Raw genomic sequence first — 25,707 nt, 5'->3', positions numbered from 1 at the left:
GATAATTGTTACTCTGAAATCCATTTCTGACATCTTGGGTATATCCATATCCATTAGTTCTGTGGCAGAGGTCACAGTCTCTGTTTCTTTCCTTTGTTGGGGATTCCCCCTCTTCGTCATTCTGGTGAGGTATGGTTGCAGGGAGGTATAGAGCCCGGATTATTGACCAGGACCCAAGCAAGATGCGCTTGTTTTATAGGGACCTTAGGGATGTGGGCTGCTTGTTTTTTCAGCCTGCCTTCTGGGAGAGGGGCCTACCCCACTGACTCAGGCAACCCTGTTTGGGTAGAGTTGCCCTGTCCCCCGTGGAGGGGGAGGGATGGGCACAGTGAGAACTGGTTTTTCCATGCTTTTGTTCTCTGGTGGCTTTCCCTGGCAGCTTTCAGTGTCTCTTTTGAGAGTCAGAGCAGCAGTGACTGTATCCAGGTCTCTGTCTCCGAACAGAGAGATCGCAGTCTGCTCTTCATTGAGTTCTCCAGGCCATTCTGACTCCATTTCTGTTTGTGCTGCTAAAAACCTACAACGTCCCAGGTTGTGCACCCCACAGCTGCCTCCCAGTCCTCGCTCCCAGGGCCAGCATATCTCTGCCCTTTGTCTTTCTAAAACTGCTGGCTGCTCCTGGTTCACAAGCACACTCCCGTGCACTGGTTTCAGTCTGGTTTCCCTATGGCTATTGGACTGAGAGTCCGGTCTGCTCCCCAGCATGGGAGGCTTCTGCCTTACCGGCGCACGAGCTCGGTGGCTTCCCCCCCCTTTTGTTTATCTTCCGACATATGCGTGCAGACTCTCAGCTCCCCGCTTCATACCTGATACCCAGCACCGGAGATGTTCTGTTTGTAGAGATCCAGATGAATCTTCTTACATTTCAGGCTGATTTTGTGGGTGTTCAGGATGGTCTGGTAGATATTCATCTCGATTCAGGGCGACTGTTGAAATAGGGTCCCCTTCTCCTCCGCCAGCTCCCCTCCTCCCATCTTGTTATTCTGTCCAGAGAAGAATAGATGAATGAGAGAACAAAGTACTTAAATGGCAACAGTGACCCCAGATAAATATACACTAAGCAAATCAGGAGAGCCCTGAAACCATAAATAAATAAATAAATAAATAAATAAGAGAGAGAGAGAGAATATAATCAAACAGGTGAACAGAACAGAGCAATACATTGGATCCTATGTGTACTTTGCTCCGTTTGTTTAAAACTAGATCCCGGGACACCTAGGTGGCTCAGGTGGTTAAACATCTGCCTTCGGCTCAGGCCATCGGGTCCTCGATTCAAGTCCCCCATCAGGCTCCTTGCTCAGCAGGGAGCTTGCTTTTCCCTCTGCTTGCTGCTCCCCCTGCTTATGCTCCCTCTCTCCCTTTCTCTCTCTCTCTGACAAATAAATAAGTAAAATCTTAAAAAAAAAGCCTAGATCCCACAATTGTAAAAAAAGAAACACTTACGTATATACAAAAATAAAATTAAATACAATGAAAGGATAGAATGTAACTATAAAAATGAAAATTATCAGCGACTTAAAAAAAGTTGACAAAATAAATAATTGGTTGAAAAGGAAGGGGAAAAGAAATATTAAATTTGGAAGACTAAATCATGAGAAAAAAACCCATAACTTCCATATACTGTTTTCCCCTAGCGCTGCAGTTTTTTGTGTTTTTTTTTTAAGATTTTTATTTATTTGACAGAGAGGCAGTGAGAGAGGAAACACAAACAGGGAGAGTGGGAGAGGGAAAGGCAGGCTTCCTGCTGAGAAGGGAGCCTGATGTGGGGTTCGATCCCAGGACTCTGGGATCATGACCTGAGCCAAAGACCGACGCTTAACGACTTAGCCACCCAGTCACCCCATGGAGTTTTGCAGTTCTTTGTGATTGGTAATCTTGGTCTTAGCTGGATATTCTTCCTGATCTTCTGGGGGAGGTCCTGTTGCGCTGATTCTCAGGTGTTTTTGCCCCAGGAGGAACTGCACCGCCCCATGCCAGGGGTCAGGCTACGTAATGGGCCCCAGATTGCTCTCTGTGTCTTTTGTTCCCTGAAGGCTTTTTGAGCTGTTTTAGAGGTTGAGAATGGAAATAGCAGCCCCCCAATCTCCAGCCCCAGAGCTGAAAGTTCTCGCCCCCCACTGCTCAGTGTGCCATTGGGGAGAAACAGTCAATCGTTCCTGCGTCCCTCGTCTCCGTCTGCACTTCGTGCTCACCTAGCCCATGACTGAGCATTTCTGTTTTAGGCATGTGACTCTTCTTCAAGTCTCTAAACCCTTCAGACTCCTACTGCACCATTCCTTCTGGTGAGGGAGGGTGGTCTTGCTGTGGTTCTGCCACTTGCTGGTGCCCTGCTCAGAGAGCGGTTGCCCAGCCGTTCTGCGATTTGTGGTTTATAACAGCACTGTTGTGAAAGCCCACTTCTGGGCTCGCTGATTGAAGCCCGGTTTCCCACTCCAATGCTGGAACTCTGCTGCACTCAGGTCCCCCATTCCTTCTGTGACCCCTGGGATCCTGAGAACACACTGTCCAACCCAGGATTCCTCCCTGCTTGGCCACCTGAGTACCTTTCAGGCAGGGACGTCCAATGCCAGAGCAGACTTCTAAAGGTTCTGATTTTGCACTCCACTGCTATATTACTTTCTGGTAGCCGGCTTTCCACTGCTCCCTACTCTCGCGGTTTATCTTCCAGTATATCGCCTAGGATTCACTTCTCCACACCTCCTACCTTGCAGAAAGTGGTCGCTTTTCTATTTGTAAAATTGGATTCTTTTAGAGCTCCGGTTCAGTTCATAGGAGTTCAGAATGATGTGATAGCTCTCTAGCTGAATTCCTGGGACCAGACAAAAGTAAGGTCTCCGATTCCTCCACCATCTTGGAATGTCTCTCCTTACGATTCTCCTAATAACATTTTGTTTTCTCTAGCTTACTTTATTATAAGAACATTGTGTATGATACATATAACATAAAAATATGTGTTAATTGACTATTTATGTCATCATTAAGGCCCCTTGTCACAGTAAGCTACTAGTAAAGTGTTTGGGGGCGTCAAAAGTTTTATGTGAATTTTTTAATTGCCCAGGGGTTGGTGACCATCACCCCAGCATGGTTCAAAGCTCAACTGTGTTTCAAAATTGCTAAATAAAATGGTAAGTTATTTCTGTGACTGACTTGCATAGTAATTAATTTATGGTAGCATTGGACATAAATAAGTCTGCAATAATAACAATAATGATAATAATAAAACAGTTCCCATTAAGTCTTGCCACACTGAGGAGTCAAGGATTAATATTCAGGACTTATCAGGGTAGAGAGTCCCTGTGAATACCATAGGCTCTCAGTTGAAAGGATCGGGGTTGTACCCTAGGAGGAGGCAAATTAGAGATATATAGAACCCTCCTTAAGCTGAATTATGGTCTTAACTGATCTCAGTTCCTGTTTAGAGTAAGGTGATCAGTTCCCATTTTGAGTTTCTAGCAAAGGAAAGAATGAGCCCTCTCTTAAAGAAAATAATTGTGTACAAAATTTATAAATTTTCTTTGTCGTTCTATACAAAATTAATCATTACATTAAAAGATAGAATCGCATGAATCTCTGAATTCTCTTCATGAAACCAATATTGCACTGTATGTTAACTAACTAAAACTTAAATAAAAATTATAAAAAGACAGAATCACATAACTCAATATAGAATATGCCTGGCAGTGATCCAGGTATTAGAGTTAGTAGGCACTGACTTTAAAACAATGATTAATACGTTTAAGAAAGTAGAAAAAAAAAAGATTGAGAACTTCATTAGAGAAACAAAATTTATAAAAAGGAATTAAAATGAAATTCCAAAACTAAAAAATATACTAATTGAATTTCAGAACTCCAGTGAATGGGTTTAATAGCACATGAGATACAGCTGAAGACAGGATTAATGAACTGGAAGATCATTTCCTAAAAAGTTTTGAAATAAAAACATTGGAGGAAGAATAAACAAATTTATAAAAGAGAGATGTTTAGTTACAATTTTTAACATGAGAGTTCAAAAGAGATCATAGGGTAGAATCAAAATATATGAAGAGAAATGGCCATGTATTATCCAAAACTTGTAAAAGCAATATGCCAACTTACAGATTCAAAAAATTATGTTAAGCCTAAACAGAATAAATGTTGAGGAAAACCATACATAGGAACATTGTTTTAAGACTGCTGAAAACATTAGATAAAGATAAAAATTTAAAAGTGATCAGAGAAAAATAAGACACTTTACCTTCAGAGAAGGAGCAGCAAGACTTATGACTATCTTTTTTTTTTTATTTAAGATTTTATTTATTTATTTGACTGAGAGAAAGGGAGGAGAAGAGAGAGAGAGCGAGAAGGAGAAGCAGACTCCCACTGTGCAGGAAGCCCGATGTGGGCCTCGATCCCAGGACCCAGGGATCATGACCTGAACCAAAAGCAGATGTTTAACCGACTGAGCCATGCAGGCACCCCTTATGACTATCTTTTAAGGAGGAAACATTACATACATTAAATATAAATAGAAAAAGAGAGAAAAACTCTCCTTCTTGTTGTGTGAGGCCAGCATAACCTTGAAACTAAATGTGTAAGATTGTTAAAAGAAAAATTCAAACTGGTTGCATGAATATAGATGCAAAAAATTTAGGTATTAGCACATTGAATCTGGCAATACATAAAAATAATATAACTAAGTGGATTTAATACAGGAATACAAAGTTTATCATTTGGAAATTATGGTTTATCATTTGAAAATCATGGTTTATCATTTGAAAAGGAACATGTTATCTGATAAAAGAAAAAATCGTATTATTTCTATTGATAATAAAATTCAACACTAACTCATGATAATAGTAATAAAAGAAAACTTAATTTTGATAAAATATCTACAAAAAAACAACAAAATCATACTTAAGTTATTGAAGTGTTTTCCCTCTGAAATCAGAAGAAAGCAAGGGTACTCACTGTTGCTGTTTCTACTAAACACAGTACTGAGAATCCTAGTTGGTGCGATAGGGGAAAAAAAAAATAGAAAATAAGGATCAGAAAGGAAGAAATAAGAATTATCTAGTGATAACATGGTTATGTAACTGTATACACAGGTATCCAAACGAATATACAGACAAGTTAGTAGAATAAAGCTAATGTAGGAGAATCTTTGGATATAAGTTCAATATACAGAAATCAAATGTATTTTTATATACCAGCAGTAATCAGATAATGTCATTTATTGACAGATATCACTGATAATAGCATCAAAAAGCATTAGCTATTCAGGAATAAATTTAAAAGAAAGATGTATGTAACACATATACTGAAAAGTACAAAACATTATTAAAATAAATAAGACCTAAGTAAATTGAAGGCTCTGTTATGTTCATAGATATGAAGACTCAATATTTGTAAACATGTCAGTTCTTCCCAAATTTATATATTTAATCCAATTTCAATAATTAATTACACTGCATGCTTAATGATTTGTACACTTTTATGTACATACATAAAAAGTTCGATTAAAAGAAATTTCCCATTAAAACACATACTTGTAAGATGTCAGGGGCCTTGCAAAATTTTTATAGAATGAAGTAAACTTAGATACTGTAAGTACTTTAGGACAAATGATTTTAACTATCATTTTTTTAATTAAAATTTTTATTTCTTTATTGAAGTATAATTGATGTACAATAATCTCTTAGTTTCAGGTGTGTATCATAGTGATTAACTATACATTTCAAAATTATTTCCATGATAAGTCTAATTAGCATAAGCGGTGATCTTTGTAAATTATGAATGCTACCTCTGTTTTGTTATGTTGGTAATACAGACTAGATAAGATATTTGCAAAACCTTTAGTATGAAATCAGCTTACGTTTTATATTGAAATATTTAATGTTTTCTCTCTTTAGTTAAATGAAGTAAGTGAAGAAAACAAGAAGATGGAGATTCAGGCTAAGAGAGTTCAAGCTCGTTTAGATAATTTACAGGTAAGTTGCCTGCTGTTTTGACACAAGTGAATTTTAAATGATTGCCTTTGGATTTTCTCACCTTTAATACAATTGTGTTTTAATTCATGGATATGTGCTGTTGCAGAGGAAGTATGAATTTATGACAATACAGAGATTGAAAGGAAATTCTCATGCTGCTAATGAAATGAAAAGTTTAAAACAAGAAAAAGTACCAGTCTCAAAAACTCACAAGGTATGATATGACTGAAAATTTCTCCAATAGGAAACAAAGACATTTTCTCTTTGTTCTTGAATCTGTTTTTGGTAAACATCATTTTGGTATGAAAGGATCACCATAATAATTCCTTTACAGAGAAATATCTATATAATATTTCTAATATGCTTTTATTTATAAAAGCAAAACAAAATATGTCAGCAGTGTTTCAGGCACAGACCTTAAGCTTAACAGGAGCTTTATTATTCATTGTCTTTTAAGATACCAAGCTTTTAATGTTTTCTGTCAAGACTGCAATCCATGCCTGAATGGCCTTTATTTATTTATTTTTTCCTAAGGATTTTTTTACTCATGTAACCTATACTCATGTAACCTGCAACTAGATATAGAACATTTCCATCACCTTAGAAAGTTCCCTTATGTCCCTTCTTAGTTCTTCCCTGCAAGAAGTAGCTGTTAATCTGATTTCTATCACCATAAATGAATTTTGCCTGTTTTAGAACTTCAGTCAGTAGGTGTGCACTCATTTGGTTAAGGCTTATTTTGCTCATCATAACATTGGTTGTGTTAGTAGTTTGTTCCTCTGTATTGCTCAGGAGTATTCCACTGTATGAATATATCACAATTTATTTATCCATTCTTCTTTAATAGACACCTGGGCTATTTCTACTTTTTGTCTGTTATGAATAAAGCTGCTAAGAATGCTTGTGTACAGGCTTTTAATGGACAGATGTTTTCATTCCCCTTGGAAATAAAACCAGTACTGGAATTTCTGGGTCATAGATATTTGACTTTTTGTGAAACTGCTGGTTTCCCAAGCAGTTATACCATTTTATACTCCTACTAGCAATGTTTGAATGTTGTGGTAACTCCACAACTATGCAAACGTTTGGTGTTTTCACTTTTTCATTTTGACCTTTTCAGTGGGTGATTAGTGATCTCTCACTGTGGGCTGTTAATAATTTTGATAAATCCTCTAGTTCTTTTCATAAAGTGGGAATATGGCATCATTTAAAGATAGTTGTGGAGGAATCTTAGTAGCAAAATCAGGAGCCACCATTGGGCAGTGTGACTCTGAAGGTTTAAACTATCTGGCTGGTCTATGGTAAAGATATCATGGCTCAGCAGGACCAAATTCAACAAAAGATTGCTGTGCAGAACCTTTTGTTCTTGGAGCTGTTGAAGCTCTCCATCCTGTACAGGAAGTATGCTGAGGATTATACCCGTAAACAGAAGATTGAGCACGTTCACCAAAAGTTCTTATATATCTGCAAGACCAGACTTTATGTGAACTCCTTCTTTTGAGCTTTTGGATGCTCACACCTGGAGGTGCTGCTGGATGTAGGCAAGGAGTTTTAGCAATTCAAGCCGGTGTCTGCCAAGATTAAAGAGGACCTGGTGTCCCAGAGCTTCACTGAGTTCGCAGTTTGAAGATTTCCACACCACATTTACAGACCTGATTGAGCAGATGGAGAAGCATACCTCAGTAGCCAACCTGCTTTCCTCCTTTAACAACCAGAGGACCTTGGACTTCCTGTTAGTCTCTCTGCATCTACTCACCTCAGGCTACTTGTAGTGTGAGAGCAGGTTCTCAGAGCACTTCACTGAGAATGGGCAGACTGTGTCAAGGTGTTCTGATACCAGGAGGTAGAGGCTATGTACAGGGAGAGTAACCACATCCACACCATCATGCCAGTCCAGGCCCTCAGGTTCTCCTTCCAGGTGGGTGGAGGGGACCACAGCAAGGGCTTCAACACCAACCTGCACATCTTTTCTGAGGGCTCCAAGCCCAAGGTTTACCTCCTCTCCTGGCTTGGACCTGTGCTTTCTTGTACAAATAGGGCCAGCTTTGGCCTGCCACTGCCTCTGCCAGGTAACACACATGTACAGAAATTTTTTTGTGTTTGAAAATGAAAATATTTCACTACCCTCACCTTCTTCCTGTCATACACCTTACATGTTTTGTTAAAGGAGATGCTTTTATACTTAGTACTTAAGATGATTAAAGTTATCATCTAAAGTTTCTATTTGAAGAAAACAGGTTAAAATTACCTCTGTTCAGAACAATCCTACAATTTGTATGGAACCAGAAGAAAACCCTGAATGGCCAAAGGAATGTGGAAAAAGAAAACCAAAGCTGGAGGCATCACAATTCCAGACTTCAAGCTACATTACAAAGTTGCAAATATCAAGACAGTATGATACTGGCATAAAAACAGATGCATAGATCAATGGAACAGAATAGAGAACCCAGAAATGGACCCTCAACTCTCTGGTCAGCTAATCTTCAACAAAGCAGGAAAGGATAGCCAATGGAAAAAACACAGTCTCTTCAACAAATGGCGTTGGGAAAATTGGACAGCCACATGCAGAAGAATGAAACTGGACCACTTTCTTACACCATACACAAAATAAACTCAAAATGGATGGAAGACCTAAATGTGAGACAGGAATCCATCAAAATTCTGGAGGAGAACACAGGTGGTAACCTCTTAGACCTTGGCCGCAGCAACTTCTTGCTAGACACGTCTCCAGAGGCAAGGGAAACAAAGGAAAAATGAACTATTGGAATTTTTGCACAGCAAAGGAAATAGTCAACAAAACCAAAAGACAACTGACAGAATGGGAGAAGATATCTGCAAATGGCATATCAGATAAAGGGCTACTGTCCAAATCTAGAAAGAACTTATCAAACGCAACACCCAAAACACAAATAATCAAGTCAAGAAATGGGCAGAAGACATGAACAGACATTTCTCCAAAGAAGTCATACAAATGGCCATCAGACACATGAAAAATGGCTCAACATCACTGGGCATCAGGGAAATACAAATCAAAACCACAATAAGACACCACCTCACGCCAGTCAGAAGGGCTAAAATGAACAACTCAGGAAATAATGGATGTTGGTGAGGATACAGAGAAAGGGGAACCCTCTTACACTACTGGTGGGAAAGCAAGCTGGTGCAGCCACTCTGGAAAACAGTATGGAGTTTCCTCAAAAAGTTAAAAATAGAGCTATCCTATGATGCAGCAATTGCAATATTAGGTATTTATCCAAAGGATGCAAAAATAGTGATCTGAAGGGGCACATGCACCCCAATGTTTACAGCAGCATGTCCACAATAGGCAAACTATGGAAAGAGCCCAAATGTCCATCAACATATGAATGAATAAAGAAGAGGTGGTATATATATGCAATGGAATATTACTCTGACATCAAAAAGAATGAAATCTTGCCATGTGCAATGATGTGGGTGGAACTAGAGGGTATTATGCTAAGCAAAATAAGTAAAGTCAGAGGAAGACAGATACCATATGATTTCACTCATAGGTAGAATTTAAGAAATGGAACAGATGAACATAGGGGAAGGGAAGGAAAGTAAAATAAGAGGAAAACAGAGACGGAGGCAAACGGTAGAAGACTTGTAACTATAGAGAACAAACTGAGGGTTGCTGGAGAGGAGGTGGGTGGGGGAATGGAGTAACTGGGTGATGGCATTAAGAAGGGCACTTGAAGTAACTGGGTGTATACAACTAGGTGTTGTGTACAACTGATGAATCACTGAATTCTACCTCTGAAACTAATAGTATATGTGAATTAAATTTAATTTAAATTAAAAATTTAAAAAATTATCCTTGTTTAGAATAATACAACTCTGTTTTTAATCATCTCATTTTGATTTTGTGGATTGCTTTCTTTTAATGTTACCTTTTTGCTTATTTGCTTTTGTAGTTCTGTCTTCAGATTTCTTAGAACCTAAGTCTAGCATAGTTCCCTGTTTAAGGTAGATGTGATAAATGTAGAATGAAATTGACTAAAAGTTATTTGAAGGGATACTAAAATCAGTGTAATTGAATTTATACATGTTTATGACTTTTTATTCTGTTTATAGAATGTTATAAAGAAAAAGAAGGAAATGGGGGCGCCTGGGTGGCATAGCGGTTAAGCGTCTGCCTTCGGCTCAGGGCGTGATCCCGGCGTTATGGGATCGAGCCCCACATCAGGCTCCTCTGCTATGAGCCTGCTTCTTCCTCTTCCACTCCCCCTGCCTGTGTTCCCTCTCTCACTGGCTGTCTCTCTCTCTGTCAAATAAATAAATAAAATCTTTAAAAAAAAAAAAAAAAAACAGAAGGAAATGACTTTTTTTGGCAAGAAGAAAATACGAATTTCCATGGTAGAAGTTGTTTAACTTTCTAAACCTTTACACTTGTTCAAATCTTTTAGTTCCATGGTTATTTTAGTTTTATGGTTAGTGTTAGGTTTATGCTCCTGAGTTAAGGCCAGAAAAGTAAAACCTTTTCTATGTTATGAAACTTGGATAAAGAATTTTCTTTTTTGGTAGTAAGGTTCAGTTCTTTCAATTTCCTTTTTTTAATTAAAATATTTGTTATAATTTTATATATATTATATATATGTATATAATTAATATAAATATAATTTGTTAGAGACAGAAAGAGCATAAACAGGGGGTGTGGCAGGCAGAAGGAGAAGCAGGCTTTTCGCTGAGCAGGGAGCCTGATCCAGGACTTCATCCCAGGGCCCTAGGATCATGACCTGAGCTAAAGCCAGACACTTAATGGACTGAACCACCCAGGTGCCCCTCAGTTTTCTTTCTTTCTTTCTTTCTTTTCTTTTCTTTTCTTTTCTTTTCTTTTCTTTTCTTTCTTTCTTTTTTTTTTCAGTAGGCTCCATGCTCTGCATGGAGCCTAGTGCAGGGCTTGAACTCACGACCCTGAGGAACAAGACCTAAGCTGAGATCAAGAGTCGGATGCCCAACTGACTGAGCCGCCCAGCCGTTCCTCAATTTCCTTTTTACGATGGGTTTTCTCTCCTCTCAGCCATTATTTAACATACTTCTCATGTTAATTGGAGATGTTTGATTGGGAATTTCCTTTTTTGGGGGATGCTTTTTCATTCAGTACATATATTAGTGACCTTCAGGTAAATTATTCTTTAATCCCCAAATTTAAAGCTTGCTCTTGAAATTTTATGAAGTTGTGAATGGAAATAAATGCTTGATTTAATTTTTTACCTGTAGGTACCACTTAATGCACAAGTTTATGAACTTTTAACTGTCTTCATGGACTGGATTTCAGATCATCACCTTAGTAAAATAAAAAGTGAAGAATCTGGAATGGATGGTGAAAAGCCGCTACTCAGATTTGCTTCTCAGAGAAATGATATTCAGGAGAAGTGTATAAAGGTTTGTTTTTTGGTTTGATATATATGACTCATGAAGATTAAAACTGTAAGCCTGTTGTATGTGTTACAAGAGAAAAAAATACTGAAAGTATTTTTGATAGAAAATTGACCATACCAGTAGTTTTAAAAAGATTCATTCCAGACTTAATTAAAATTAATTCATACTTATATTTTTCTTATAATGGGAATTTCTTTTTAAAAATAGAGACCAGAAGTTAAGAACTTGCTCTAGGGGCGCCTGGGTGGCACAGCGGTTAAGCGTCTGCCTTCGGCTCAGGGCGTGATCCCGGCGTTATGGGATCGAGCCCCACATCAGGCTCCTCCGCTATGAGCCTGCTTCTTCCTCTCCCACTCCCCCTGCTTGTGTTCCCTCTCGCTGGCTGTCTCTTTCTCTGTCAAATAAATAAATAAAATCTTAAAAAAAAAAAAAAAAAGAACTTGCTCTAAAAATGGCACAAGTAATTTTATACTAGATAGGCAGATGATCAGTGATATGAACAATTCCTGAAAACACATCATTTTAGGATTCAAATTCCACTAAAATAATTTTGTTTTTTGTCATGAAGATATAAAAAATCTATTTGCAAGGGGCTTCTCATTAACAAAAAAAGTGACCATTTTCTTAAGTTACATTAATTTGGTTATTGGTACTCATGATTTCTAGTTAGTATATGTGGTCATTAGAGGTTGACAATTATGTTCTATAGGAAATAATATTAAAACTTTGAAGAGTAGACATCTAAAGTTGTTTGGTTTAATGTTTTTAGAAATAATTTCATAATTATTAAATATTGGCCAGGATTCCATTTTAGAGAATTATTTCCAGTTTTCATCCTTACCTAAAATGTTTCTTCTAAATGCCTTTTCTGCTTGGCAGAATAATGGGCTTCAAAATTTTTATCGTAATCCCCATATGTTATGTTCTGTGGCAGAAGTGAATTACGGCTGCTAATCAGCTGACTTTCCACTAGAGATTGACCAGGATTGTCTGGGTGGGCCCAGTAATCCTGTAAGCTTTTCACCAAAGGAGCAGAAAAACAGGTCAGAGACTCAGCCCGTGCTTGCTAGATTTGAAGATGGGAATAAAAGGGCCATAAGCCAAGTAATGCTCCTAGATATTAGTTTAGTTTTAGTTATATTGAAGTCTTTGCTTCATTTTTAGTTTTCAGTTTTTTGTCTCTGGTACAGGGTAAGGGTCTAACTTCATTTTTCACATGTGGATATCCAGTTTTCCCAGCACCATTTATTGAAGCTACCATCTTTTTACCCATTGAGTGATATTGGCACTCTTGACAAACATCATTTCATCATGTATGTGAGGTCTTATATCTGGGCTCTCTCTATTCCATTGGTCTGTATCTCTCTCTCTCTATGCGAATACCATACTATTTTAATTACTGTAGCTTTGTAGCAGTTTGAAATCAGGAAGTGTGAGACCTTCAACTTTGTTCTTTTTCGAGATTATTTTTTGTTTGTTCACTGTGCCTGGAGATTCCATAGTAGTATTCTATGTTATATAAAAGTTTTACATTTTTATGTAAACTCATATACTTTCTTTTATTTCTACCACTGCATCATACCACCGCAAAATACACTTCTCTTGCCCCAACATTTGCAAAATCTTTAACTTTGTATTTTTTATGTTTCTAGGCTTTTTATTTTTTTATGGTTATCTTTGAAATATTTAATTCATCTATGATAGAGTTTGGTGTAAAGAATACAGTAGAGATACACTTTAATTTTTTAAATGGTAAACAAGTTGTCCTTGTGGAGCAACTACTGTTTTACCCATTGATTTGAACTGTATGTGAAATATATATTGTATATGAAATGTATTTATGAGGTGGCATCTATTTCTGTAGTCATTACTCTGTTCCATTGATCTCTATGTTCCTGTACAACTACCTCAGTGTTCTGATTAATTTTGACTTTAATATATGATTAATATGCACAGGCAGGGAAATTTCTGGTTATTCTTACAAGAAATTTTTAATTGTCTAAGATGCTCAATTTAATTTTTAAAAGGCTTTTTATATTTTATTGTTACTGCATTTAATTTCTAGATTGATTAAGAATTGGTATTTTTATAATAAGTTTTCCCATCCCTCCTTTTATATAATTAGTTTTTCATGTTCTTAAATGAAGTTTATAATTTTATACATGTGTATTTTGCATGTTTCCTTTTTCATTTATTTTACTAGGTTTGGAAATTTTTTTGGTATTAAGACTATGATTTTTTTTGCATTCTCTAAAATTGGATAGTGATAGTATTTGGAAGATTTTTATATTTTTAACAACTGGACAGTTCAGTGAAATCATCAGTTCTGATAATTAAATGTTTTCCTTTTGTTTTAGTTATTTAGAATTAATGAAAATGTTGTCTGCTTTTCAGTGTTAAACATTTTATTCCATTTTCTCATCAATTTTACAACTTGATATATATAAAAGACAGGATTTTTCTATTGCTTTACATAGTCCTTCCAGAATAAGGTAGATAGTAGAGATAATAGTAGATAGCATCCTTGTCTTGGCTTGCCTTTAATGGCTCCACTTTGGAAGGGTTTCACAATAAAATATGATTGGTTTTTTAAAAATCAGGGTTTTTTCCAACACCGATAAAATAGGAAAGATCATTAGAAACTTTTATCAACAGCTTTATGCCAATAAATTAAACAACCTGGAAGAGATTGATGCCTTCCTGGAAACCTATAAACTACCTAGATTGAAACAGGAAGAAATTGATTATTTAAACAGACCGATTAATTATGAAGAGATTGAAGCAGTGATCAAAAACCTCCCCAAACACAAGAGTCCAGGGCCTGACGGATTCCCCCAAACATTGGAATTCTACCAAACATTCAAAGAAGAAATAATACCTATTCTCCTGAAGCTGTTTCAAAAAACAGAAACAGAAGGAAAACTACCAAACTCATTCTATGAGGCCAGTATTACCTTGATCCCCAAACCAGGCAAAGACCCCATCAAAAAGGAGAATTACAGACCGATATCCCTGATGAATATGGACGCCAAAATTCTCAACAAGATCCTAGCTAATAGGATCCAGCAGTACATGAAAAGGATTATCCATCATGACCAAGTGGGATTCATCCCTGGGATGCAAGGGTGGTTTAACATTTGCAAATCGATAGATCATATCGTGATAGATCATATCAACAAGAAAAGAGGCAAGAACCATATGATCCTCTCAATTGATGCAGAAAAAGCATTTGACAAAATACAGCATCCTTTCCTGACTAAAACCCTTCAGAGTGTAGGGGTAGAGGGTACATTCCTCAATTTCGTAAAAACTATCTATGAAAAGCCTACCGCAAATATCATTCTCAATGGGGAAAAGCTAGAAGCCTTTCCCTTAAGATCAGGAACACGACAAGGATTCCCACTCTCGCCATTATCATTCAACATAGTACTAGAAGTCCTTGCAGCAGCAGTCGGACAACAAAAAGGGATAAAAGGTATCCAAATCGGCAAAGAAGAAGTCAGACTATCTCTCTTCGCAAATGACAAGATACTCTATATGGAAAACCCAAAAGACTCCACCCCCAAACTACTAGAAGTTATAGAGCAATTCAGTAATGTGGCGGGATACAAAATCAGTGCTCAGGAATCCATCCCATTTACAATAGCACCAAAAATCATATGTTATCTCGTATTAACTTAACCAGAGACGTAAAGGACCTATATTCTAGAAATTACCAATCACTCTTGAAAGACATTGAAGACACAAAAAGATGAAAAAATATTCCATGCTCATGGATCAGAAGAATAAACATAGTTAAAATGTCTATGCTACCCAGAGCAATCTACACTTTTAGTGCCATCCCGATCAAAATACCATGACATTTTTTAAAGAACTGGAACAAACAGCCCTTAAATTTCTTGTGGAACCAGAAAAGGCCCCGAATCACCAAGGAACTGTTGAAAAGGAAAAACAAAGCTAGGGGCATCATTTTGCTGGATTTCAAGCTACATTACAAAGCTGTGATCACAAAGACAGCATGGTACTGGCACAAAAACAGACACATAGACCAATGGAACAGAATAGAGAACCCAGAAATGGACCCTCGGCTCTTTGGGCAACTAATCTTTGACAAAGCAGGAAAAAACATCCAGTGGAAAAAAGACGGTCTCTTCAGTAAATGGTGCTGGGAAAATTGGAGAGCTATATGCAAAAGAATGAAACTTGACCACTCTGTCACACCGTATACAAAGATAAACTCCAAATGGATGAAAGACCTCGATGTGAGACAGGAATCCATCAAAATTCTAGAGAACAAAGGCTGTAACCCATTTGACATCGGCCACAGCAACTTTTTTCATGACACATCTCCAAAGGCAAGAGAAACAAAAGATAAAATGAACTTGTGGGACTTCATCAAGATAAAAAGCTTCTGCACAGCCAAGGAAACAGTCAAGAAAACTAAGAGGCGGCCCATGGAATGGGAGAAGATATTTGCAAATGACACTACAGATAAAAGTTTAGTATCCAAGATCTACAAAGAACTTCTCGAACTCAGTACATGGGAAACAAATAATCAAATCAAAAAATGGGCAGAAGATATGAACAGACACTTTTCCAATGAAGACATACAAATGGCTAACAGACAAATGAAAAAATGTTCAAAATCATTAGCCGTCAGGGAAATTCAAATCAAAACCACCTTGAGATACCACCTTATGCCACGTGGGTGGGGGAATGGGTTAGGCTGGTGATGGGTATTAAGGAGGGCATGTATTGCATGGTGCACTGGGTGTTATACGCAACTAATGAATCATCGAACTTTACATCAAAAGCTAGGGGTGTACTATATGGTGACGAACATAATATAATAAATATTAATAAAAAAAGAATCGCAAAAATTGACAAGACGGGAAACAACAAATGTTGGAGAAGATGTGGAGAAAGGGCAACCCTCTTACACTGTTGGTATGAATGCAAGTTGGTAATGCCACTTTGGAAAACAGTGTGGAGGTCCCTCAAAAAGTTAAAAATAGAACTACCGTATGACCCAGCAATTGCACTACTGGGTATTGACCCCAAAGATACAGATATAGTGAAGAGAAGGGCCATATGCACCCCAGTGTTCATAGCAGCATTGTCCACAATAGCTAAATCGTGGAGGGAGCTGAGATGCCTTTCAACAGACAAATGGATTAAGAATATGTGCTCCATATATACAATGGAATATTACTCAGCCATCGAAAAGAACAATTTCACAACAGTTGGAGCAACATAGATGGGACTGGAGGAGATTATGCTAAGTGTAATAAGTCAAGCAGAGAAAGACAATTATCATATGGTTTCACTCATTTATGGAACATAAGAAGTAGGAAGATCAGTAGGAGAAGAAAGGGAAGAAGAAGGGGGGGTAAACGGAAGGGGGAATGAACCATGGGAGACTATTTACTCTGGGAAACAAACTGAGGGCTTCAGAGGGGCAGGGGTGGGGGAATGGGATAGGCCGGTGATGGGTAGTAAGGGCCCGTATTGCGTGGTGCACTGGGTGTTATTCGCAGTAATGAATCATGGAACATTACATCAAAAACTAGGGATGTATGTATGCTGACTGACATAATCAAAATTTATTATAAAAAATCAGAGCTTTTTCTTATGCAGAATTAGACACTAGGTAATAGTTCTCTATGTTCTTTTTTGTCTTTTTCCTCTTTTGTACTGAGGCGGAAGATACTCACAGGCAGGGGATATTATCTTGACTCCCTCTCCATGACCTCCGTTTTCCTTTGTAGGTTTTAGGAGCTCAAATAACTTTTTTGTGGATTGAGCATTAATGGGAGATATGTGAAAATTCTTTTCTGTGTATAGAAAATTCTTTTTTGTGTTAAAATAGATTATATAGTTACTTGTATTTTTTTTAAGTATAATTAACATACAGTTTTATTAGTTTTAGGTGTGCAGCATATTGATCGAACAGTGCTATAACATTACTCAGTGCTCATCGTAAGTGTAGCGACTGTCACCAAACGTTACTACAGTATTATTGCCTATATTCCCTCAACTGTGTTTTCATCCCTGTGACTTATTTATTTTCTAACTGAAAGTTTATACCACTTAATCCCTTTATTTATTTCACCCATTCCCCAATGCACCTCCGTTCTGACAATCACCACAAGTTTGTTTTCTGTTTATAAGGGTCTGTCCATTCGTTCATTCATTCGTTTATTCCTTTGTTTGTTTGGTTTTTGGATTCCACATACAAATGAAATCATATAAATGAAATGGACCCCTCAGGGTCCATCCATGTTGTTGAAAATGCCAAGATCTAATTCTTTTTTATGGCTGGGTAATACTCCATTGTATATTAACATAACCATATGTTCTTTATTCATTCCCCTATCGATGGGCACTGGGGTTGCTTCCATATCTTGGCTGTTGTAAATAATGCTGTAGTAAACACAGGGTGCACCTATCTTTTTGAGTACATGTTTTATTTTCTTTGGGTAAACACCTAGTAGTGGAATTACTGGACCATATGGTAATTATATTTTTGATTTTTGAGGAATCTCCATACTCTTTTCCATAGTGGCTGTACATCCCCGTCAGCAGTATATGAAGGTTCCCTTTTCTTCACACCTTGCCAACACTTGTTATTTCTTGTCTTTGATAATAGCCATTCTAATAGGTACGATAATACCTCATTGTAGCTTTGATTTGCATTTCCCTGATGATTAGTGACGTTGAGCAAATTTTCATCAGTTGGCCTATTGTCTTCTTTCTTTCTTTTTTTTTTTTAATTTTTTTTTATTATATTATTTTAGTCACCATATAGTACATCCCTGGTTTTTGATGTAAAGTTCGATGATTCATTAGTTGCGTATAACAAGCAGTGCACCATGCAATACGTGCCCTCCTTAATACCCATCACCAGCCTATCCCATTCCCCCACCCCCCTCCCCTCTGAAGCCCTCACTTTGTTTCTCAGAGTCCATAGTCTCTCATGGTTCATTCCCCTTCTGATTACCTCCCCCCTTCTTTATCCCTTTCTTCCCCTACCGATCTTCCTAGTTCTTATGTTCCATAGATGGGGAAATCATATGATAATTCTCTTTCTCTGCTTGACTTATTTCACTTAGTATTATCTCCTCCAGTGCCGTCCATGTTGTAGCAAATGTTGAGAAATCGTTCTTTTTGATAGCCGAGTAATATTCCATTGTATATATGGACCACATCTTCTTAATCCAGTCATCTGTTGAAGGACATCTCGGCTCCTTCCACTATTTAGCTATTGTGGACAAAGCTGCTATGAAGATTGGGGTGCATGTGGCCCTTCTCTTCACTACGTCTGTATCTTTGGGGTAAATAGCCAGTAGTGCAATGGCTGGATCATAGGGTAGCTCAATTTTTAACTTTTTAAGGGACCTCCACACTGTTTTCCAGAGTGGTTGTACAAACTTGCATTCCCACCAACAAAGTAGGAGGGATCCCCTTTCTCCATATCCTCTCCAGCAATTGTTGTTTCTTGCCTTGTCAATTTTTGCCATGCTAACTGGCGTAAGGTGGGATCTTAGTGTGGTTTTGATTTGAATTTCCCTGATGGCTAATGATTTTGAACATTTTTTCATGTGTCTGTTAGCCATTTGTATGTCTTCATTGGAAAAATGTTGTTCATATCTTCTGCCCATTTTATGATTTGTTTATTTGTTTCTTGTGTATTGAATTTGTGAAGTTCTTTGTAGATCTTGGATACGAGTCTTCTATCTGTAGTGTCATTTGCAAAAATTCTCCCATTCCGCAGGCTGCCTCTTAGTTTTTTTGACTGTTTCCTTGGCTGTGCGGAGCTTTTTATCTTGATGAAGCCCCACAAGTTCATTTTATCTTTTGTTTCTCTTGCCTTTGGAGATGTGTCATGAAAAAGGTTGCTGTGGCCGATGTCGTAGAGGTTGCTGCCTATGCTCTCCTCTAGGATTTTGATGGATTCCTGTCTCACATCGAGGTCTTTAATCCATTTGGAGATTATCTTTGTGTATGGTGTGAGAGAGTGGCCAAGTTTCATTCTTTTGCATGTAGCTGTCCAATTTTCCCAGCACCATTTATTGAAGAGACTGTCTTTTTTCCACCGGATGTTTTTTCCTGCTTTATCAAAGATCAGTTGCCCAAAGAGCCGAGAGTCCATTTCTGGGTTCTCTATTCTGTTCCATTGGTCTGTGTATCTGTTTTTGTGCCGGTACCATGCTGTCTTTGTGATCACAGCTTTGTAGTACAGCTCGAAATCCGGCATTGTGATGCCCCCAGCTTTGTGTTTCCTTTTCAACAGTTCCTTGGTGATTCGGGGCCTTTTCTGATTCCACACAAATTTAAGGGCTGTTTGTTCCAGTTCTTTGAAAAATGTCATTGGTATTTTTTTTTTTTTTTTGTCATTGGTATTTTGATTGGGATAGCATTGAAAGTGTAGATTGCTCTGGTAGCATAGACATTTTAACTATGTTAATTCTTCCGATCCATGAGCGTGGAATATTTTTCCATCTTTTTCTGTCTTCTTCAATGTCTTTCAAGAGTGATTTGTAGTTTCTAAAATATAGATCCTTTACCTCTCTGGTTAAGTTAATTCCAAGGTAACGTATGATTTTTGGTGCTATTGTAAATGGGATGGATTCCCTAATTTCTCTTTCTTCGTCTTTTTGTTTGTGTATAGAAATGCAAATGATTTCTGAGCATTGATTTTGTATCCCGCCACATTACTGAATTGCTCTATAACTTCTAACAGTTTGGGAGTTGATTCTTTTGGGTTTTCCAAATAGAGTATCATGTCATCTATGAAGAGAGACAGTTTGATTTCTCTTTGCCGATTTGGATACCTTTTATCCCTTTTTGTTGTCCAATTGCTGTTGCAAGGACTTCTAGTACTATGTTGAATAATAGTGGTGAGAGTGGGCATCCTTGTCGTGTTCCTGATCTTAAGGGAAAAGCTTCCAGCTTTTCCCCATTGAGAATGATATTTGCGGTAGGCTTTTCATAGCTGGTTTTTATGAGATTGAGGAATGTACCCTCTGTCCCTACAGTCTGAAGTGTTTTAATCAGGAAAGGATGCTGTATTTTGTCAAATGCTTTTTCTGCATCTATTGAGAGAATCATATGATTTTTGCTTTTTCCTTCTGATAAAATCTATGACACTGATAGACTTGCAAATGTTGAAGCACCCTTGCATCCCAGGGATGAATCCCACTTGGTCATGATGGGTAATCCTTTTCATGTACTGTTGGATTCTTCAAGATCAAGATTCCAGGATCTTGTTGAGGATTTTGGCGTCCATATTCATTAGGGAAATCGGTCTGTAATTCTCCTTTTTGATGGGGTCTTTGCCTGGTTTGGGGATCAAGGTAATATTGGCCTCATAGAATGAGTTTGGTAGCTTTCCTTCTGTTTCTGTTTTTTGAAATAGCTTTAGGAGAATAGGTATTATTTCTTCTTTGAATGTTTGGTAGAATTCCCCGGGAAAACCATCCGGTCCTGGTGGTTTGTTTTTTGGAAGATTTTTAATCACTGTTTCAATGTCTTCATAATTAATTGGCCTGTTTAAAAAATCAATTTCTTCCAGTTTCAGTCCTGGTAGTTTATAGGTTTCCAGGAAGGCCTCCATCTCTTCCAGATTGCTTAATTTATTGTCATAAAGCTGTTGATAGAAGTCTCTAATAATCCTTCCAATTTAATTGGTGTTGGTTGTGACCTCTCCCTTTTCACTCATAATTTTATTAATTTGGGTCCTTTCTCTTTCTTTTGGATAGTCTTGCCAGCGTTTTGTCAATTTTATTTACTCTTTCAAAGTAACAGCTTCTAGTTCTGTTGATCTGCTCTACTGTGCTCCTGGTTTCTAATTCATTGATTTCTGCTCTAATCTTGGTCAACTACTTCCTCGTGCGTGGATTAGGCCTGTTCCTCTGTTGCTTTTCCAGCTTCTTGAGGTGAGAATATAAAAACTGCATTTTAGATTTTTCTGTTCTTTTGAGTGAGGTTTGGATGGCTATGTATTTCCCTCTTAGGACTGCCTTTGCAATATCCTATAGGTTTTGGACCGTTGTGTTTTCATTCTCGTTGGTCTTCATAAGTTGTTTAAATTGATTTTTGATTTCCTGGTTTATCGAATCATTCTTGAGGAGGACGGTTCTTAGTCTCCATGTGTTTGAGTTTCTTCAAAATTTTTCCTTGTGGTTGAGTTCCAATTTCAAAGCGTTGTGTTCTGAGAATATGCAGGGAATAATTTCCGTCTTTTGGTATCGGTTGAGACCTGTTTTGTGACCCAGAACATGGTCTATTCTTGAGAATGTTCCATGGGCATTAGAATAGAATGAGTATTCTTTGGTTCTGGGGTGTAGGGTTCTTTTTTTTTTTTTTTTTTTTTTTAAATATTTTATTTATTTATGTGACAGAGAGACAGCCAGTGAGAGAGGGAACACAGCAGGGGAGTGGAAGAGGAAGAAGTAGGCTGCCAGCGGAGAAGCCCGATGTGGGACTCGATCCGGGAACACCAGGATCACGCCCTGAGCCGAAGGCAGACGCTTAACGACTGCGCTACCCAGGCGCCCCTGGGGTGTAGTGTTCTATATATATCTATGAGGTCCAACTCGTCAAGTATGGCATTCAAACCTCTGGTTTCCTTTTCGATTTTCTGCCTGGGTACTCTGTCTATTTCTGATAGTGGAGTGTTGAGGTCCCCTACTATTAACGTATTTTTATCTGTATGTCTCTTTAAACTGGTTAAGAATTGGCTTGTGTATCTTGCTGCTCCCCTGGTAGGGGCATATATATTTATAATTGTCATGTCCACTTGTTGGATATATCCTTTAAGAATAATATAGTGCCCTTCTGTATCTCTAACTATAGTCTTTAGTTTAAAATCCAATTTGTCTGATATGAGAATTGCTACCCCAGCTTTCTTTTGAGGTCCATTGGCGTGAAAGATGGTATTCCGTCCCTTTACTTTCAGTCTGAGTGTATCTTTAGGTTCAAAATGAGTCTCTTGTAGATAGCAAATGGATGGGTCATGTCTTTTTATCCAATCTGCAACCCTGGTTGATTTTATGGGAGCATTTAGGCCATTTACATTGAGACTGATTATTGAGAGATACGATTTTAATGATGCCATGTTGCCAGTAAAGTCTTTGTTTCTATAGATTGTGAGTTTCTGTTCTGTATCACTCTTGGGGCCTTTTTACTTTTATAAACCCCCCCTTAATATCTTCTGTAGGGCTGGTTTTGTGGTTACGAAATTGGTCAGTGACTGGCGATTCTGGAAGGTCTTTATTTCTCCATCAATTCTGAATGACAGCCTTTCTGGATAAAGGATCCTTGGCTGCATGTTTTTCTCTGAAAGAGCTTTAAAAATGCCTCCCCAACCCCTTCTCTCATTCCAGGTCTGTGTAGACAGTCCCGACGTAATTCTGATACCTTTGCCTCGGTTCGTGAGAAATTTCTTTGCCCTGGCTGCTTTCAATACTGAATCCTTGGATCTAATATTTGTGAAATGCACTATGACGTGACGTGGCGTAGGTTTGTCGTGGTTGAACTTGGGAGGGGTCCTCTCTGCCTCTTGGACACGAAAGCTTGTTTCCCTTGCTAGATTAGGGAAGTTTTCAGCTACAATTTGTTCAAATATCTCTTCTAGACCTCTGTTTTTCTCCACCCCCTTGGGAATGCTGATGATTCTGACATTGGATCGTTTCATTGAGTCAGTTATCTCCCATAACCTACATTCTTGGGAATGGGTTTTTTTGAGTCCAGATTCTATTTTAGCTTTTTCTTCTACTAACCCATCCTCCAATTCGCTGATACGTTCTTCTTCCTCATTCACCCTAGCCATCAGAGCCTCTAGTTTTGCATGCATTTGGCTCATAGTATATTTAATTTCTGCCAGGTTCGCTCTCATTTCTGCCCTTAGAGATTCTATATTCTCAGTAACATTATCGTTAGTACTTTTTTCAATTCTATACATCATCTTGACCGTTGTTACTCTGAATTCCATTTCTGATAATTTGGTTATATCCATATCCATTAGTTCTGTGGCAGAGGCCACAGACTCATTGTCTTTTCTTTGCTGGTGGGGATTTCTCCTTCTCGTCATTCTGATGAGGAGAGGTTGTGGGGTTGCCCAGAGCCCTAAATGTAGACCAGGACCCATGCAGTGTGCACTTGTTTTATAGGGACTTTAGGGATATGGGCTTCTTGATTTTTCAGCTTGCCTTCTGGTGGAGGGTCTGCCGCACCGATACTCTGGCAACGCTGTTTAGGTAGAGTCTCCGTGTCACCTGGGAGGGGGGATGAGGATGGGCACACTGTGAGCTGGTATTTCCAGGTTCTTGTTCTCTGGCGGCTTTCCCTCACGGTTTGCTGTGCCTCTTCTGAGAGTCAGAGCAGCAGTAGCTGAATCTCAGCCTCTGTCTCAGAACAGAGGGATTGCAGACCGTTCTGCACTGATGTTCTGGCCACTTCAACTCTATTTCTGTTGGTGCTGCTCAACCCTGCAGTGTCCCGAGATGTGCTCCCCACACGCTGCGTCCCAGCCCTCACTTCCAGGGCTGGCGCGTCTCTGTCCTTTTTGTTTCTAACACCGCCAGCCGCCAGCCGCCCCCGCGTGCTCTGGAGCTTCCCCTCAGTGTGGCTTGCAGGCGCTCTGAAGCTCTGGCCCTCAGAGTGGTCACGCGCGTTCCCAGGCTCACAGTCTCAGTCTCCTCTCTCACGGGTGCCAGGTCGCGAGTCCGCCCACTCCCCAGTGCAGGTGACTACTGCTTCCTGGCGCCCGATCGCGGCGGCTCCCTCCCCCTTCCGTTTATCTTTCGATATCTGTGTGCGGTTTCATGGCTCCCCTCTTCGTACCTGAATACTCAGTGCTGGAGATGTTCATTTGAAGAGATCCAGATGTATCTTCCTGCGTCTCAGGCTGATTCCGTGGATGTTCTGGTTGGTGTGGTACCTATCCAGCTCGACTCAGGGGACCAGATGAAAAAGGGGTCCCCTACTCCTCTGCCATCTTAACTCCTCCCCTCCCCAGTCATTCTTAAGCTGGACGGTTCTTAGGTTCCAAGTGTTTGAGTTTCTTCCAAATTTTTCCTTGTGATTGAGTTCCAGTTTCAAAGCAGGGTGGTCTGATTAAATGCAGGGAATAATCTCAGAGTTTGGTCGGTTGAGACCTGTTTTGTGATCCAGTATATGGTCTGTTCTAGAGAAAGTTCCATGTGTATTCGAAAAGAATGAGTACGCTGTTGTTCTAGGGTGTAGTGTTCTGTATATATCTATGAGGTCCATCTGGTTCCTGTGTGTCATTCAAAGCTCTTGTTTCTTTGTTGATTTTCTGCTTAGGTGATTTGTCTATTGCTGATAGTGGAGTCTTGAGGTCCCCTACTATTAATGTATTATTTCTTTATGTCTCTTTATTCTCATTAAGAGTTGGCTTGTGTAATTAGCTGGTCCCCTGTTGGGTCATAGATATTTATAATTGTTAGATCGTCTTAGTTGGATACACCCTTCAAAAATAATATAGTATCCTTCTGCATCTCTGACTACAGTCTTCAGCTTAAAATCTACTTTGTCTGATATGAGAATTGCTACCCCAGCTTTCTTTTGAGGTCCATTGGCATGAAAAATGGTTCTCCATCCCTTGATTTTCAGTTTGAATGTATCTTTAGGTTCAAAATGAGTCTCTTCTGGACAGCATATGGATTGGTCATGCTTTTTATCCAATCTGCAACCCTGTGGCGTGTAATGGGAACATTTAAGCCATTCACATTGATAGTGATTATTGAGAGAGATGAATTTAATGATGTCATGTTGCCTGTGAAGTCTTTGTTTCTATCGACTGTAAATTTCTGTTCTGTATCACTCTTGGCATCCTTTTTTCTTTTATAGAACCCCCTTAATATTTCTTGTAGGGCTGGCTTGGAGGTCACATATTCTTTCAGTTTCTGCGCCTCTTGGAAGGTCCTTGTCTCTCCAGCCATTCTGAATGACAGTCTTGCTGGATAAAGAATCCTTGGCTGCATGTTCTTCTCACTTAGTGCTCTGAATATGTCTTGCCAGCTTTTTCTGGCTTGCCAGGTCTCTGTAGACAGGTCTGACCTTATTCTGATTCCTCCCCTCTTTAGGGGAGGATTCTCTCCCCCCTGGCAGCTTTCAAGATTTTATGCTTGGATCTAAGATTTGCGAAATGCACTATGATGTGACCTGGTGTTGGTCTGTTCTCATTGATCTTGGGAGGGGTCCTCTCTGCCTCTTGGACATGAATGCTTGTTTCCTTCACCAGATTAGGGACGTTCTTAGGTACAGTTCGTTCAAATATCTCTTCTTGACCTCTCTCTTTCAGCACCTCCTCAGG

The 25,707-nt window shown here is 38.7% G+C and overlaps 1 protein-coding gene and 1 pseudogene across 19 annotated transcripts in view; both read left to right on the top strand.

The window, feature by feature from the left end:
* The window catches only part of CCDC138 (coiled-coil domain containing 138), a 188,544-nt gene that overhangs the window by 48,202 nt on the left and 114,635 nt on the right, over nucleotides 1–25,707 (top strand). For all 19 annotated transcript variants that reach the window (XM_057309185.1, XM_026516035.4, XM_026516026.4 and 16 more), the window contains 3 exons: nucleotides 5,889–5,966; nucleotides 6,073–6,180; nucleotides 11,205–11,369. In XM_057309185.1, coding sequence (XP_057165168.1) covers nucleotides 5,889–5,966; nucleotides 6,073–6,180; nucleotides 11,205–11,369 — 351 coding nt within the window. The remainder of the gene's footprint in view (nucleotides 1–5,888; nucleotides 5,967–6,072; nucleotides 6,181–11,204; nucleotides 11,370–25,707) is intronic.
* Nucleotides 6,206–9,730, top strand: LOC113267849 (ubiquitin thioesterase OTUB1-like; annotated as a pseudogene).

The sequence above is a fragment of the Ursus arctos genome, unplaced genomic scaffold (assembly GCF_023065955.2).
Source record: "Ursus arctos isolate Adak ecotype North America unplaced genomic scaffold, UrsArc2.0 scaffold_8, whole genome shotgun sequence".
Taxonomy (NCBI): Eukaryota; Metazoa; Chordata; class Mammalia; order Carnivora; family Ursidae; genus Ursus; species Ursus arctos.
The sequence above is the reverse complement of the archived record's forward strand: the minus strand, read 5'-3'. Positions and strand labels throughout refer to the sequence as shown.